Source organism: Haemorhous mexicanus, chromosome 20, assembly GCF_027477595.1.
Source record: "Haemorhous mexicanus isolate bHaeMex1 chromosome 20, bHaeMex1.pri, whole genome shotgun sequence".
Lineage (NCBI taxonomy): Eukaryota > Metazoa > Chordata > Aves > Passeriformes > Fringillidae > Haemorhous > Haemorhous mexicanus.
In genome coordinates this window covers 4,521,792-4,537,593 of record NC_082360.1, presented here as the reverse complement: position 1 = coordinate 4,537,593, position 15,802 = coordinate 4,521,792, and the positions used below count along the sequence as shown (strand labels likewise).

Genomic DNA, 15,802 nt, shown 5'->3' with positions numbered 1-15,802 from the left:
CGCTGGGGAGGGGCCGGGTTGGAGACCCCCAGTGCTCATCTCCATCATCTCCATCATCCCCATCCTGCCCTCGCAGCTCCGCTCCACACCGGGGGCAGATGCACCCTCCCTGGAGGCACGGAGCTGCCTATCCGCTCCAGTGCGCCCCGACAGATTCCCCCAGTTCCCCCAGAGTTAAATTACTGGGAATAACTGACCACCTCCTCATTTCCCACTTGGAGCCGAAGAGGAAGGATGGACCCTTTGACCGCTCACTTAAACCCGCCGGTGATTAATTAGTCCGGCAGCGCCAGTTAGAGGAGCATCACATGATTTTGATTTGAGTTGATAACACGATTGCTATAAATATCAAACGGGAGATGTGCAGGGAGGCGGATAAGCTGCCCTGATGTCCTCGGTTACTCAGTAGTGACGGGCAAAGGCCGTCCCTGGGGGTCCCCCCTTTGTCCCCTCCCTGCAGAGGGACACACGCACCCCTCTCCCAGCTGCTTCCTACCCACACAGCCCCAGAGGCAGCTGAGAAAAGCCAAATCAAAGAGCAGCCCGAGGTGGCTTTGTACCCTGTCAGCCTGTCACTGTCACACCGGGACCCACATTCCCAGCAGTGACACCACGTCCATGCTGCTGGATGTCACACCTGGGTTGGGTGCCAGCGGGAGCACCGGCTGAAGAGGAGGATTTGAGACTCCATGATTTTAAAGGTCTTTTCCAACCCAAATGGCTCTCGGAGGAGCCGAGGGCAGCATCCACACCGGGAGCCTGCTCCAGCTCTGGGAGCCCCGAGACCCCAGGAACCGATCCCTGCTCACCCCAACACACATTTCTGGGGATCCCGTTCTACCCATGGATAATTTAAAGCTCTAGCACAGCCCAGCGTTGCTGAGCTGCCAGCTCCACTCCCCTGCCTCGCTCCAGCCAGCACCGACAGCGGGAAACTGGCAGAGGAAGCCGGCACATTTCATCAGCGGTGCCGAGCAGACAGCAGGGCTTTAGAGCAGATAATAATTCAAAGTTATCCCCGTGCAGATCCATAACCCTGCAGACATTGCACGCAGAGCTGCTGCCTGCATGCACGCCTCGTGGTTTTTTTCCCAGCGACTGCTGCAGCAGAGGATTTTGTAGGACAGTGCCGCAGTGGAGCGCGGGAGCGTGGCAGGAGCCGGGATACGGCTTCGAGGGCAGCGTCCCTCCCAGTTCTGCCCGGCTGCACAGCCCAGCACACATAAAGCCAGGAGAAACCCCAGCAGGGCTGACCCGGAGGGGGAATGCAGAGAAAATGCAACGTTTGAACCCAAAATGCATGTGCTGCTGAGCAAGATGCAAGTCTGAAGCTCGTGCTGCCCGGCTGTGGGATTTGGGATGTGTGTGTGACACAGAGAGAGGGTCCTGCCTCCTTGTGCTGAGAGGGAAACTGAGCCACGGTAGAGCACCGCAGTTAATGTTATAACAGGAGGGTGTGCAGCCCACCCACAGCAGAAAAGGTTTGTCTGTACATCCAGTCCATTCCAGCTCCCCCAGCACAAACTGGGGAAGCAGCAGCCCCTCTCCTCCTGGGCTGGCTCTGCTCTGTGCAGCCCCACAGTGGGGAGGGGGTGACCCTTCCTTGGTGCCTGCCCAGGGCTCCACAGCTCCTGCCTGGGGGGGTTGTTGGGGGCCCCCTTGGCTGCAGGGGTGACCCCCAGGGTCCCAGTGGGGTGTCAGGGCAACACATCTGGAAGAGCATCTCAGCATGGAGAGGTGACAGCGAATCCTGCCCCAAAAGGGGTCACTTTGAAGAACTCACAGTTCTGCTGGCTTCTCCAGGTGCCACCAGCACTAATCTGTCACAGCTTTGGGTGCCAAGGGCCCATGAGCTGCATTCCCATGGGTTTCCCAGGCAGGCACTACCCAAGGCCAGCTGCTCCCAGCTCGAAGTCGTGCTGGGCCCATGGGTGGCTTTGGCAAGCAGGAGGTGCTGAGAGCTCGCCAGGTCTGCGTGCAGAGCCAGGTGGGTCTGGGATCCCTGCATCTGCAATTGCTCCTCTCACACCTCCACCTGCCTCCAGGCTGGTTTTTCTCCAAGAAGACAAAGCAACCAAAATCCTACTGGGCAAGCAGGACCCTCCACACCCATTGCCGAACTCCAGTGCTGGGATCCCCCTGAATATCCCAGCAAGATTCCAACCTGGGCAACCACAGACTGGCAGTGCTGGACCTCACCTTCATGGGACCAGCAGGACTTTGCAGAAGCCCCAGAGAGGCCCTTACTGCTGGAGCAACCAGCTGCAGATGCAGCTTTGAGTTTCCATTGCTCTGCCTCATTCCCTCTCCTCTGGCCAGCTGCTCACCACCACCACATCCAAACTGCAATGGCTCTTCCCAGAACAACCTATTTTCACAGCATGCATTGGCAAAGTCCCTTCTTTATTTGTTTGGGGTTTAAATGTCAATTTTCCTTTTTTAATCAAAACACTTCTAGGCACGAATTGCACAAGTCCCAGTCAGATCCCCAAACCTGGTGTGGGGAGAGCACACCAGGGGAGAGCTCATCCTTGCAGGCTGAGACTGGAGCTCAGAGTCATTACGATTCTAACCATTAACAAAAAATCCTAACACCCCCCTTCCCCAAACTGGGAGCTGCCCTAAACCCCACAGCCTTTACAGGGGAGGGGCATGGGGATGAAGAGGATGGGTCCCTGCTCCTGCCCCTGGCATCAGGTTAGGGTTCTATCCCCAGGAGAACTGTTCCCAGATGGGAGAGGAAAGGCCGGGGGTTAAGGGGGGATCCCCGGAGGGGTCAACAAGGTCCCCAGGAAGGAGGAGATGGACCGCTGGGAGGGCTTTGCTGAAGGAAGAGAGGAGCCCTGCTAAGAGAACGAGGGGTGAGCCTGGCTGGGGGAGCCAAGGCAGAGGGTTAAGGTGCAGCCCCCATGCGAGTGGCCCTCCCAACAGGAGTATCCAGGGACGGGTGGAGCCCCCCCTCTGTGACCCTGACCCCCCAACAGTGACCCCCCCCCATGAACCTCCCAAACCGAACCCCCCTCAATAACCCCCTAAACAGCTCCTCCCAAACTGATCCCCCCCTCAATAACCCCCTAAACAGCTCCTCCCAAACTGATCCCCCCCTCAATAACCCCCCCAAACAGCTCCCCTCAATGAACGGCCCCAACCCGAGTCCCTGCTCAATGAGCCTCCTCAATGATCGTGACGTCACCAACACCGCACGATAAACCCCGCGCACAGCCAATCAGCGGCCGGTTCTTCCCTTCTCCCTCCCGCCTGGCTCCGCCTCCGCCACCTCCAGCCAATCGCGGCGCCGTCTGCAGCCAAAACACAGGCGGTGACCAATGGGGAGGCGCCGAGGCAGCTGGAAGGTTCGAAGCCGGCGGTGGGCGGGGCGCGGGGCGCGGCGGCGGCCAATCACCGCGCAGGGGCGGGGCCGGCGGCGCCCCCCGGTCCCCCGGTGAAGCGCGGCGGGCGCGGCGGGCGCGGGGCGCTCCGGGCGGTGCGGGCCGGGGCCGCCCCGCCATGTCCGTGAACATGGAGGAGCTGCGGCACCAGGTGATGATCAACCAGTTCGTGCTGGCGGCGGGCTGTGCCGCCGACCAGGCCAAGCAGCTGCTGCAGGCGGCACACTGGCAGTTCGAGGTAGGGGCCGGGCCGCCGGCGGCACGGATCGGGATAACCCGCGCGCGAACCGGGGCGCCCCAGGTCCCGATCCGCACGCACGCCTGCCCGCAGAGCCGCGGGGCGGAAGGCAGTGGGGGTGGCGGCAGGCCTGTGCGGCCCCGGCCCACCGACACGCGTGGCCGGCTCTGGGGGGTCCTGCCCGCCCCCCCGGCACCCCCGGCGGGGCGGGGGGCGATTCGGCCCCGGGCTCCGCCGGGTCTATTTATACCCTGATCAAAACCGGAGCTGCGGCCCAGCGGGCCGGCCCCTCCCTCGCGCTCCGGTCTGGGGATGGGGGCGCCGCGGGGACGGAGGCGGGGGTTTAAACACGGAGTCGGGGCTGTAAACACCGGGCCGGGGGTGTCCCCTGGCCTGGGGAGCCCTTGAGCGAGCAGGGGACACGATCTCCGGTGGGTCGGGTGAAGGGCAGCCCCGCGGCCTGGCGGGGTTGGGCACCCCTGGTGCCCCCCGGGGCGGTCCCAGCAGGGTGGGAGCGGGCGGGGGGCTGCGGGGTGAGCTTTGGGAGGCCCGTGTTGTCCCTCCCCCTTTGTCTCGGGTGGGCTGGAGCTGACAGCTTGTCCCCACAGACAGCCCTCAGCGCCTTCTTCCAGGAGACCAACATTCCCAGCAGCCACCATCCCCCCCAGATGGTAAGTGGGACCCCGGCCCCTTCCTCACCCCTGCACCCCCCCTTGCCCTCCCCAACGCCCCCAGCCCCAGAAGCACCTTTAGAGCCTTCCCAGCATCAAACAACCCCCCATGCCCTCCCACCCCTACCAGCACCACCCACCCCACGACCCCCCAGAGGAGCCCCCCCATCCCCGGCCCCCCGAGGGGCTGCAGCCCCCAGTCCTCGGAGCTGTCAGCTCCCTGCCAGCCATATTGCTGGGCGCCCGCAGGAACACGCAGCCGGAGAATGTAAACACGAGCTAAAATGTCTGCCAGGAAATAGTTTGTCTCGGCGAGCATCGCGCTGCAACTTGGGCTCCCCGGGCCGGGGGGCCACGTCTGGACCCCCCTTTCCCCCACGCCACTTGACCTTGGCCGAGGGCACATCCCCTTGGCCAGAGGGAGGAAGTTGTTGCCCTCCGGGTGTTTTGTTTTGTGTTTCTCGGGGGGTTTTCTTTCTTGTTTTCCCTCTCCCCCCCGCCCCCCGCCATCCTCCAGTGTTGAGGGAACTGAGACGTGCCGCGCGTGGGGGAAGGAGCAGATCGGGGTTAAGGCGAGTTTTCCCCCTTTCCTGGTTCCATCGGGAATCGCCAGCCGGGCCGGCATTGCCGGCAGCAAGCGCTTGGTTTCCCTCGGAGAAAGTCGCTTTGTCAGCCAGCTCCCAGTAAAACCCCTTTTATTGCAATTCCTCCCCAGCCCGCACGTTTCCCTGCTGCCCCGGGGAGGCTGCAGGGTCTCCTGGTGGAAAAGCCGCGGTCCCAGAGGGAGAGGGGCTGGGGGAGCAGATCCAGGCCCTGCCGTTCTCACCCCAAAGCCTCATCGGGGCAGTTTCTGCCGGGCGGGATGCAAAGCCGGGCTGGTGAACCTCATCCCTGCACAGGGACCCCCCCACCCAAAACAGGCACCTCATTCCCCCCCAGCACTGAACCACTCTGTTCTCCCCCTCCTCAGCAATGTTTTCATAACACCATGTGCTCCACGTGGTGTCAAAATACCTTTTACCTTCTCTCCAGATACTCCTGTTTTGGGGAATTTATTTGGTGTTTCCCTCCCCCTCTCCAGCATCCTGATTTGTGCAGTTTGAAATGCCCCACACGGCTCAAGGCAGGCATGAGATGAGGAGTTTGGTGCTGGCAGTTTCTATTTCTTTTTCAAGCGTCAGGGAACAAAGCTGTGAGTGTGGCCGTGGTTTGATGGGCGGGGGCTCATCCCTGTCATCCCCACCCCGAGGGGCTCTCCCCACACTCCCCAGGCCTCCTGTGGGGCTTGGACTTGCCAGAGCTGTTTGGGGTGTCAGTGACCAACCCTCTGACAGGTCTCCTCAAGATGTGATGGAATAGGAAGGCAATAATTACATGGAAATTAATTATTATTTAATTAATATTTCAAATTAATCTGGCAAACATCACCCCAGAAGCTCAGAGCTGTGTCCAGCATCATTCCGGGGCTGGCTGTGGTGGGTTTTTTTCAAAACAGAGCGAATTTAAGGTTTTTGGGGTTTGTTGATTTGTTGGGGCTTTTTTTCCCCACAAGTATCTTTTCAAATACTGCCAAATGGATAGGTTAATTTAAAAAGTGAAGGCTGAGTTAGCATCCCTTGAAGCTGAGCTCTGAAATGAGTTCTGTGGAGGAATGTCCCAAATTAACTATGAACCTGTTCAGTGCCAGCCAGGCTGTGATTGCGTTTTTGGGGTGCCCCAGCTCCACAGGCTGAGAGCCAGCTGCTGCTTCCCTCAGGCTGGGGAGCACCCCAACTTCAAGGGTCTGGGCCCCCCAGCAAGGGTTTGCTCCTCTGATCCCAGCATCTCAGGGTGGCTGGGATGGGGATGAGGAGGAACCTCTAAGAGGGATTTAGGTGTTGGCCTGTGCTGGGGAGCAGCAGGGGCTGCTGAGCACCAGCCAGGGGAAAATCCTGGGATAAACCCTAGGAAGGGGGAGATGAAGCAGCTATTCCCCACCAGAAACATCTCAATCCACCATTGCTAAAGGCAGCAGACATAGACCAAGCCCCTTAACTCTGCTGGAAGTACCCACAAACATCTGTCAAGAGTTGTGGCTCCAGGAGGGCAGCAGGGATTTGGGATGGATTTACCAGAGGAGTGAAGTCTCCCTGTGCATGGAACCCCCAGGTCCAGGCATCCCCCTGCCCACAGGCCCTTCCCTGTGTGTGCAGCCTGATGGGAATTTGCATACACACCCCTGTCCCTCTTTTACTCCCTCCCCAGTTCTCAGTTCAGCCAGTTCTCTGCTGGTTTGGGGTCCCTGGGCCAGCCTCCAAGCAGGGCTGGGTCCTCCCTAGTGGATTTTTCCTCTGCTAGAAAAAGGGACGGATCCATCACTGTCGGGGTGCTAAATTTAGCTGGGTACCAAGAAGGCTGGGCCTCTACCAGGAACTGGGGGGCCTTTGCTTGCCTTTTGTTCTCTCTGCCATAATGGGGTGTGAAAGGGAGCAGGGTGAGGAACCTGGGTGAAAGGGGGTCCTGTGGGGCCAGGTGGGACCCCAGCACCCTCCCTACTCTCCATACTGGACCCCTTTGTGTCAGCCCTGTTTGTGCTGCTCCCCAAACCCGCCTCATCCGTGGGCTTTGAGCCCACAGGATGGTCCAACTTGTCCTTCCCAGACTGGCTGGAGCCTCTCCCTGGGCACCCCACACCTTTGGGGGAGCCACGCAGACCCCTGGGTGTGGATGTGGAGGCGGTACCAGCTGTGGGATACAGGCAGGATCCCCAGCCATGGGTCTGGCTGTTGTGGGCGGGTTGGGACCCCCAGAAACCCCCGTGAGTGAGCTGACAGCCCCGTTCTCCTGTGCCCTGCAGATGTGCACCCCCAGCAACACGCCGGCCACGCCGCCCAACTTCCCGGACGCGCTGGCCATGTTCTCCAAGCTGCGCACCTCGGAGAGCCTGCAGAGCAGCAACAGCCCCATCACCTCCATGGCCTGCTCCCCACCGGGCAACTTCAGCCCCTTCTGGGCCTCCTCGCCCCCCAGCCACCAGCCCACCTGGCTGCCCCCGTCCTCGCCCACCACCCACGGCCTCCACCACCACCACCTGCACCACCCGCAGCCCTCCTGGCCGCCCACCCCCCCGGCCCCTGCCCCCCCACAGAAAGCCGTGGCCACCATGGATGGGCAGAGATAAGGCTGGGGCTGCCAGGGGGATGGGGGGGTCAGGGGGGGCCGGGCCGGGGCGTTGGGATCGGGGGCTCGCCGAGAAACGCACTGGAATAATTTTCTAGGTTTTATTATTATTTTTAGTGGGGGGAGGACATGCTGCCAGGGAGGGCACTGACCCGTGAGAGCCTCTGGCTGCTCTCTACTCCCCTCCCCTTTTTTTAAAAAAAATATATATAACTATAATATATAAATATATGTAATGTATATAGATCCAGAGAGAATGAGCAGCAGCGTGGAGGCAGCTGCTGGGTGTCTGGGGGTTTTCCCTGTGGCTCTGTCCCCACCCAGCATCTCTACATCAGGGCAGGAGAGGGGAGGACAGGAATAACAAAAATAAATGGATGGAGGTGGCTGTTGGCACTCCAGATCATAGCCACATGGACATGGAGCCACTGGATACCCTCCCCAGCTCTGGCTTCCCTGGACTGCAACACTTGTTGCAGTGCCCAGAGCAAAAGCAGCTCTCTGGCTCCCGAAATTCAGCCCGGCTTCTTGCACAGACCCCCCCTGGACTTGCCCCCAACCCCATCCTCCCTCCCTCAGCACCCCCAGGGCCTGGGGGTTTATCAAAGTGATGTCCCCCTGTCCTTGTGACCGCCCTACGTGGTGCTTCCCCAGGCAGGGGGGAGCTGGGGGATTTTTAGTTTTCAAATCAATGTTGCTTAAAAAAAACAAACAGAAAAACAAACCAAAAAAAAAAAAAGGATAAAAAGGACCCAGCAAAAAACAGGTTGAAGGTTTTTTATTAATTTAAAAATAATAAAAATTAAAAAAAAAATCACTTTTTTAACACCAGCTGCCCCTGCCTTTTCTCTGTGCTGGGAGGGTGTCCCTGGCAGGGCGCTGAAAATGGGGGTGACTCCTCTGTGAGGCAGCATCACCAGTGGGGACTGAGTCTGTGCTCTGCCTCCACAAGCCACCACTGCTGTCCCCAAAGAGGGGGGATCAGGGGGAAGGGAAGACCCAAGGCCATGGGGGTGCTGTGCCAGCACAGCAAGGAGCCCCCATGTGCCAGGGGGTGCAGCTGACACCCCTGTCAGTCCCCTCACAAAATCTTAAAGCTTGCAAAAGGCCCCCAGCAACCTGGGCCCCCAACCCCATCACCCACTCAGGGATGAGCCTCCCCAGGCCTCAGCACTGTGGGGATGCTTGGGGAGGGGATGGTGTCCTCTGAGTGTCCCCCTCTGCAGAAGGGTCACCAGCCAGAGGACACAGGAGCTCACCAGGCCCGTGGCCACTGTGTTCACACACCAAACAGCTGGGGTAAAATCCCAAAAATGGGAGCACAGCCGCTCTGGAAATGTCAGGGATGAGAGGGAGGCTCAAGGCACAGTCCAAAGCTCCCTGCAGGATTGGGGAAGTCCCCAGGATGGCACAAATTCCAAGGAGAAGAGGCAGTAAAATCCATCTGGGGTTATTTACCTGCTCCAAAGATCACCCAGGGCTGGGGGTGTTGGGGCTGGGTGTGTGTTTGGGGGGTGGGGGTCTTTTTAGGGTGCACCTGGATTCTGGGGCAGCAAAAGGGGCAGGAGGATGATGAGCACCAAAGAGGTGACCCCAGCTGGGCCATGGCCTGCAAATGCAGTCAGTCCCAAAGGTGTTTGGTTTTAGGCCCCTCAACCCCAGCCAGGAGTGCAGGATAGTTCTTTGTTGGCTCTGCTCTGGTGCCCATGGGTTTGCTCAGAGTGTTCCCAGTTTTCCTAAAGGAGGTGGCACAGGGAGGATCCCAGATCCAGCTGTGTCCACCTCAGTACCCCCAGAGCAGGTTTTGAGCACCTGGTTTTCCCCTGAAAAACCAAACCCAGCAGGGAGAACATTCCAGGGGGAGCTCCCTGTGCCTGTGGAGTACAGTGGGGCTGACAGGGATGGAGGCTGTCTCTGTGGGGGGAAAGATGGGGACGTCCACCAGGAGGGCAGGGTTTCCACAGGAGATGTCCCCCATAAGCTCTGGGTCCCCCCGAGGTTCCAGTGGGGTTCCCCTCGGGTTTCTCACCCTCCCACTCACCCGAGAGGTGCCGCCACCTTTGCGTCCCCCCAGGAAGCATCACTGCCTGTGTGTGGAGGGGACATCCCCAGCCCCCTGTGCCGTGTGTCCCCAGCTGTGACACCCCTCGGTGTCCCCGTGGGCTCCAGGGTCGGGGTTTCCCTGCCCAGTATCTCAGCACACACTGGGGAGGGGAGGGTGGCACGGGGGGCTGGGAGAAGCAGCCCCAAGCCTTGGGGTGCCACAAGGGGAAGGAGGGGACATGTCCCTCTCCTGTTGGTTGGAGGTGGGAGCAGAGGGGTTTTTGCCTTCGGTCAATGGCAGCGCTGCGAGAGGGACCAGGGGTGGCAGAGGGCGTTTCTTCACTCGGAGGTGAGAAGGCAGCTCAGCCATGCTCATCCCAGCGGCTTGGGCTGGGATTTGCTTTTGGCATCAAACTGTGCTCTGTTGCTGCCCTTCCCGCTGAGGTCCCCATTTCCCCCTTCCCCAGCAGCAAATGAACTCCTCCTCCTGATCCTTTTGGAGATCCACTGGCAGGGCACAAGTGGGGCTCGGGAGGGCCGGGGGTTGCACGACAGCAGGGGACTGACAGAGAGCCTGGGTTTCACAGGGGCTGTTTGCAGGACGAGGGATGCTGCCGGCCCCTCCTTGTGCACAATCCTGCTCCACTCAGGAGGCACAGGTGGTTGGTTACCCTTTATTTCTGCAGGCTGATGTTGCTTGCTCAGTCCGGGGGAATCCGGCCCCGGTACACGACTCCATCCTTGCCCATCAGTTCGTACGTGCCGGGCTGGGAAGGAGGGGATGGGCTGGCTCTGCCACACTGGGCTGCACTGAGCATCCCCAAGCCAGCCTCTCCACCCAGCTCCTCCTGGGGACACTGAGACGTAGATGCTCCCCCAGACCCTCAGCATCACTCTCCCAGCCTCCGTGTCCTGCCTGTGTCCCCACCTTCCCCATCCCTACCATGTTGGGGTCTGGAAGGAGGGGCTCCATGCGCTGCACGGCGCTGACGCTGGTGTGTTTGCCCCCGGAGTACATCGGTGATCTGCGGGAATAGCCGTCGGCTGCCTCCTCCCTGTGGGACAGGCACAGGGTGCTCAGTGCCTGGCACCCTGTGCTTCAACCTGCTATGCCAGGGAAAGGTGCAGGGGGTGCTCCCCCCCTCCAGCTGCTGCAGGAGACCGCTGCCCACCCTGCCCTTTCCCACAGCCCCTAGAGCTGCCCATGGCTGTGACAGGTCCTGGTGCCCTTTGAAGGGGATGCCAGGAGGCAGGAGCAGGGCCTGTCCCAGCTCCAGGGCTTGATTTTGGGAGCTCCTTTCACAGGAGGCACCAAGTTCCCACCAAGCCTGAGCTGAGGCTGACACCAGGCACAACTCATCCCATGTGGCTTCAGGGCCTGACAGACAGCACAGGGGGCTGTAAAACCCCTCGGACCTGGGGCAAGCCCAGCTGACCCTCTGCAGCTCCTCTCTGCCTGGGCACCTCCAGCCCCTTCCACCCCACCCAGGGAAGAGCTCTGCTCACTGGGACAGGGCTCCCCATGGCCAGGGCTGGGTCCCCAGGTCCCTACCTCTGCTCCTGCCTGCGGAGATGGGGCAGGCGCATGGAGAGCCCGGGGGATGCCGGCGGCATGGACGGGAGGAACTCAGAGCATCTGGGAGAGTGACAGGGGCCACGGATGGGGGTGACAGGGCCACACAAGCCAGCCCTGACACTGCAGGGCACTGCCAGCTCCTGTCCCGTCCCGATGCACCGGTGCTGGTGCCACTCACTGGGCAGACATCTTCACAAGTGGGTCACAAGGTGCGTACTCGGAAGAGGGCACCCTTAGGAGCATCCTAGAGCAGGGAGAGAAGGGCTGGGCAGGCTCCTGGGGGACACAGGACACAGCCCTGACTGTGCAGGCAGAGCCAAGTGCTGGGCCAGGTACTGCAGGGAGTTCCAGCCTTTTCAAGGGAATCGTGGAGTGCTGAGCCTGAATTCTCCACCACCACAGCACAGTCCAACCCACTGGCTGGTTACAAAATAAAGGGGCTGTGATAGGGGAAATGGGCAATTTGTGGGGCCCCACCTGGGACAAAGCTCCAGCTCATGTTGGACAATGGTGAAGCTCCCAAAACCCACTGCTATGGGAATGGCTCCCAGGGGCAACCCAGTCCCATGGGAAGTGGGGCAGGTGGCAAGGTCAAAGGAGGGGGTTCCTGTACCCCCTGTTGGGGTGGGATGCTCCCAGCCTGGGACACGCTCGCCTCGATCCCACTGGTGCCTCCAAAATAGGGTGGCTGCTCGTGGCTGCCCAGGACACACAGGGATGGATGGGAGGTGGAGGGCTCAGGCTCCCACAGCTGCCATCCCAACCAGCCCTCACACCTGTGTCCTCTCTTGGTCAGCACCCAGGATCCCCCTGTGCCCTGCCAGGAGGGCAGGTAACAACCTGGCTCTGGCACTGCGTGTGCCAGCCCTGCCAGGGGACAAGCCACTGTCCCCCACACTTGTCACAAAAGCCTTTGCACCTACAGTCCAGCTTCAGCTGGGTATGCCTCCATCCTGACTCCACCTCCTTCACGTGCGTCCTTGGGTGCTGGGAGCCTACTGCCATTGGGAGGAAATCCTCATCAGCATCCCCATGGTTCCATCAGTGGATAAATGGATCCAACGCCAGGGCACCACATGGGCCCAGCCAGAGGGAACAGGGTCAGTGCTGTCCCCAAAGCCATTGCTGTCCCCATGGCACTCACCTGCTAGTCCCAGCTACGCTCTCAGCTGGGACCCAGAGGTCCTGGGACCCTGGGTGGCCTCGTACTGACTGCACCCGCTGGACTTGGACACGGCTGCCAGGGGCTCTTGGATGCATTTCTGAGGTGGTGAAACTGCCATCTGAACTCTTTGTCTGAACATGGGGAGGAGCCTGAGCAAGCAGAGCAGTGTTTCAGCCCCAGCTCTTGCCCCCACAACTCGACCCCTTTCCCCCAAGGAAGCCCCCTGTGCCACTGTGAGCTCAGTCTTAAACCAGACCTTGGTCTAAGGGCAGCAAGATGGGGGTGCAGACCCCAAAGGAGGGGGAGCACCCACAGGGCTAGGAAGAGCCTTTACCTTGGAGATGCTCGTCTTGGTCTCTTCTTCCTTGATCTCTCCCATGTCGGTCATCTCAGGGGGACTGTCCAGAGAGCTGGGAAGAGCCTTTACCTCAGAGATATCTATCTCGATCTCTTCATTCTTGATCTGTCCCATGTCATCCTGTCCCATGTCCTTCTGTCCCATCTCATCTTGTCCCATGTCATCCCGTCCCATGTCCTTCTGTCCCATGTCATCCCCTCCTCTGTCACTCCATCGCACACTCTTCCCCATGCCCTTCTGTCCCATGCCATTCTGTCCTGCATCGCTCCGTTGCACCTTTCGTCTCATGTCCTTCTGTCCCATGTCATCCCGTCTCATGTCATCCCGTCCCATGTCATCCCGTCCTCTGTTGCTCCATTGCACGCTCCTTCCCATGTCCTTCTGTTCCGTGTCATTCTGTCCTGTGTCACCCCATTGCACATTTTGCCTCATGTCCTTCTGTCCCATGCCCCTCCGTGCCATGGCACTCCGTGCCCTGCTCTGTCCCATGTCACTCTGTCCTGTGTCACTTTCCCCAACGGAGGGCACGTCGGTGCTTGCAGTCTCGTCCTTCTCTCTGCCCTCTGTCTTGCCGCTGGGGCTGGCAGGCCGGCTGTCCCCACGTTTTGGTGTCTTGGGCCTTTCCACGAGGGGAACTGGAAGAAGAAACCAGAAGGAGCTGCCCAGGGTCAGGGGAGCCAGGGGGAGCATGGCTGGGGGACAAGCCAGCAGTCTGCAGGCCCCCTGTGCCCTCACACCCTTGGGCTCCCCCCCAGCAGTGCCCATAGGTACTTTCATTGCCGATGACAATCAGCCCTTGGTCATCCTCCGAGTCTAGGAGATACTGGCCAGATTTCTTGTCTCGGGAGCTGGGTCCACCCAACATTTCCTTCATGGCAGACTGGAGAGGAGAGGATGGGCTGGCTACCACACTGGGCTGCCTTTAGGATCCCCAAGCCAGCCTCCCAACCCAGCTCTTCCTGGGGAAACTGAGACACAGATCCCCCTGGATGCTCAGCATCAGCCTCCCAGCCTTGGTTCCCTTTCAGCGTCTCCTCTTGAGGCTGAACGGCCCCAGCACCCTCAGCCTTTCCCCAGGACAGAGGTGCCCCAGTCCCCAGACCATCTTTGTGGCCCTCCACAGGACCTGCTCCAGGAGCTCTGTGTCTCCCATCCCGAGGAGCTCAGAACTGGACACTGCTCCAGGGGAGGCCTGGCCAGGGCTGAGCAGACGCACCCCTGGACACCAGTGCTCTTCTCGTGCCCTCGGGCACAGTGCTGCTCATGGACAGCTCCTTGGCCACCAGGAGCCCCAGCTCCTTCCCCACAGATCTGCTTCTCCAGCCGCTCAGTCCTAGCCTGTGCTGGTGCTGGGTTGTTCCTCCACAGGTGAAGAACCCTGCACTTGCCTTTGTTGAACTTCAAAAAGTTCCTCCCAGCCCTGCCCCGTGACATCCGTCTGCTGTCCCCCAGTTGCAGCCACCACTCCAGAGAGACCTGGAGGGCAGGGAGCCATGGTCCTGTCTGATGCTGAGCAAGGAGGGGCTGTGGTGCGATGCCAACGCAGCCTGCCCATACCCAGGGAGGTACCAGCTCCTGCTGTTTCTCCCACCACCCTGAACATGGCCCTTTTCTGAGCAGAAAACAAGCTGGGGGCACAGGTTAGGCCAGCTGAGGAGCTGCCCTGGCTCAGTCTATGCCAGGTCCTCCTCCTGGTGGAATGCACAGGGAAGAGAAGTCCTGAGCAACCTCAGCAGAGATGCTGGGGTGCAGAGTGGCTGGAGGTGCAGGGGGCTGTGATCCCGCTCCACCTGCCAGAACTTGACCTCCTCTTCCTCCTCCTCCTGCTTTCCTGCCCACCAAGAAGTCCTCCAGCACATGCTAGCACACCATGTTTCTCACCTCCTCTGGGGCTGGGGAGAGGATCAGCCTCTTTTCCAGATTTTATTTTGGGAAGGAAGGCATCAGAACCATCTGTGTAACTGGGGGCAGGATGGATCCAGAGGAGTGTTGACCCCCCACCCCTCCAGAACATCTGGGGACCATGTCCTGATGCGAGGGGACCCTGCCCTGGAGCAGGCCTTGGGTGTGCTCAAGGACATACCATGAGAGACTCCCACAGCTGGTTACGGAACTCATCCATCATGTTCTGGAATTGTTCCTGGAGTAGGGCAAGGACAGGGACAGGAGTCAGAACACAGGAGCAGGATTTAAAAGGGACATTTGCAAATTAACTTGGACACCAGACAGAGGGATCCTGGACAAGACTATGCCAAGTGGCTGTTGCTGTATTTCCAGGTGGACCTTTGTCTCCTCACCCTCCTTGGACCCAGGTTACTTTTCGTTGATGGCTGTTTAGTCCACAAATGCCTCAGCAGCCCTCTCTGAAGGAGGCAGTGACCTCTAGCACCAGCCTGACCTGCAAGCAGTGGTGCCCTTCTGCCCTCCCTGGGGCCATGCTGGCAGAAGGAAAGTGGGGGAGCTCCAGGTGGGTTGGGATGAGCTCCAGGTGGGTTGGCATGAGCACCCATGTTCCACACTCAGGACACCCTTCCCTCTCGTCCCTCCTGGTGCCCTTCACACTGGGAGCCTCCAAGGGCTGCAGGGCAGGGGCAGCAGGGCAGCACAGTGAGGGGCAGCTCCAGGGGGCACCAGTACCAGCTCACCATGTTAAAATTCTGTAGCATATACTGCATGTCCTCTGCCATCTGTGACTGCTCCATCTTCACCATATTGACCTCCTCACGGAGCTCCTGGCAAAGAGCCCGCACCTAGGAGAGGGGGATGGTGGGGTGAGCCCCAGGGCAGGCTCCCTGGGTCCTTTGCACCCACCATGGTCTGCATAGAGCCAGGGGCAGTTCAGGGCCTGGCCTGGGCAGTGCTTGGCCTTCAGCACATCCTCAGCAGCAGCTGCCCAGCAGCATGAGGCGGTTCAGACCCCAGAGGAGGGGGTGGCTTGGGGGGAGCACCTCGGGCTGGGAAGAGCTCTACCTCAGCAATTTCTTTTTCATTGGCTTCCACTCTCTCCTTTAAGTCCTTAAGGAAAGCAAAAGGGCTTTCCTCAGCCCCCTCCAGTGGTTCCCCGTTCTCCTGGACAAGCAGATCCCGCAGGCCCAGGTGCAAAAGCAACCCATTCAGGAGGTTGTGCAGCTGCTCAAAGTCAATGATTCCAGCTCTCCATGACCCGAGGGCAGCCTTCAGCATCTGGCCCAGAGTGAGCGTTG

General features: G+C 60.1%; 2 protein-coding genes across 4 annotated transcripts; one reads left to right on the top strand and one right to left on the bottom strand.

The window, feature by feature from the left end:
* Window positions 1–3,429: 3,429 nt before the first annotated feature.
* Window positions 3,430–8,283, top strand: UBALD2 (UBA like domain containing 2). Of its 2 annotated transcripts, none has more exons than XM_059864489.1 (3): window positions 3,430–3,627; window positions 4,236–4,298; window positions 7,135–8,283. In XM_059864489.1, the coding sequence occupies exons 1-3, from the start codon at window positions 3,508–3,510 to the stop codon at window positions 7,456–7,458; spliced, it is 507 nt and encodes a 168-aa protein (XP_059720472.1). In that variant the 5' UTR covers window positions 3,430–3,507; the 3' UTR covers window positions 7,459–8,283. The 2 variants fall into 2 exon arrangements, with proteins under 2 accessions (XP_059720472.1, XP_059720473.1); XM_059864490.1 differs by having other exon boundaries at window positions 3,438–3,540.
* LOC132336710 (uncharacterized) lies at window positions 8,222–15,345 on the bottom strand. 2 transcript variants are annotated; one of them, XM_059864483.1, is made up of 9 exons: window positions 15,245–15,345; window positions 14,683–14,739; window positions 13,371–13,479; window positions 12,576–13,234; window positions 12,221–12,390; window positions 11,255–11,320; window positions 11,053–11,136; window positions 10,444–10,555; window positions 8,222–10,267 (listed from the first exon to the last, which is right to left on the bottom strand). In XM_059864483.1, the coding sequence occupies exons 1-9, from the start codon at window positions 15,308–15,310 to the stop codon at window positions 10,202–10,204; spliced, it is 1,389 nt and encodes a 462-aa protein (XP_059720466.1). In that variant the 5' UTR covers window positions 15,311–15,345; the 3' UTR covers window positions 8,222–10,201. The 2 variants fall into 2 exon arrangements, with proteins under 2 accessions (XP_059720466.1, XP_059720465.1); XM_059864482.1 differs by having other exon boundaries at window positions 8,222–10,555.
* Between the last annotated feature and the right edge of the window lie 457 nt (window positions 15,346–15,802).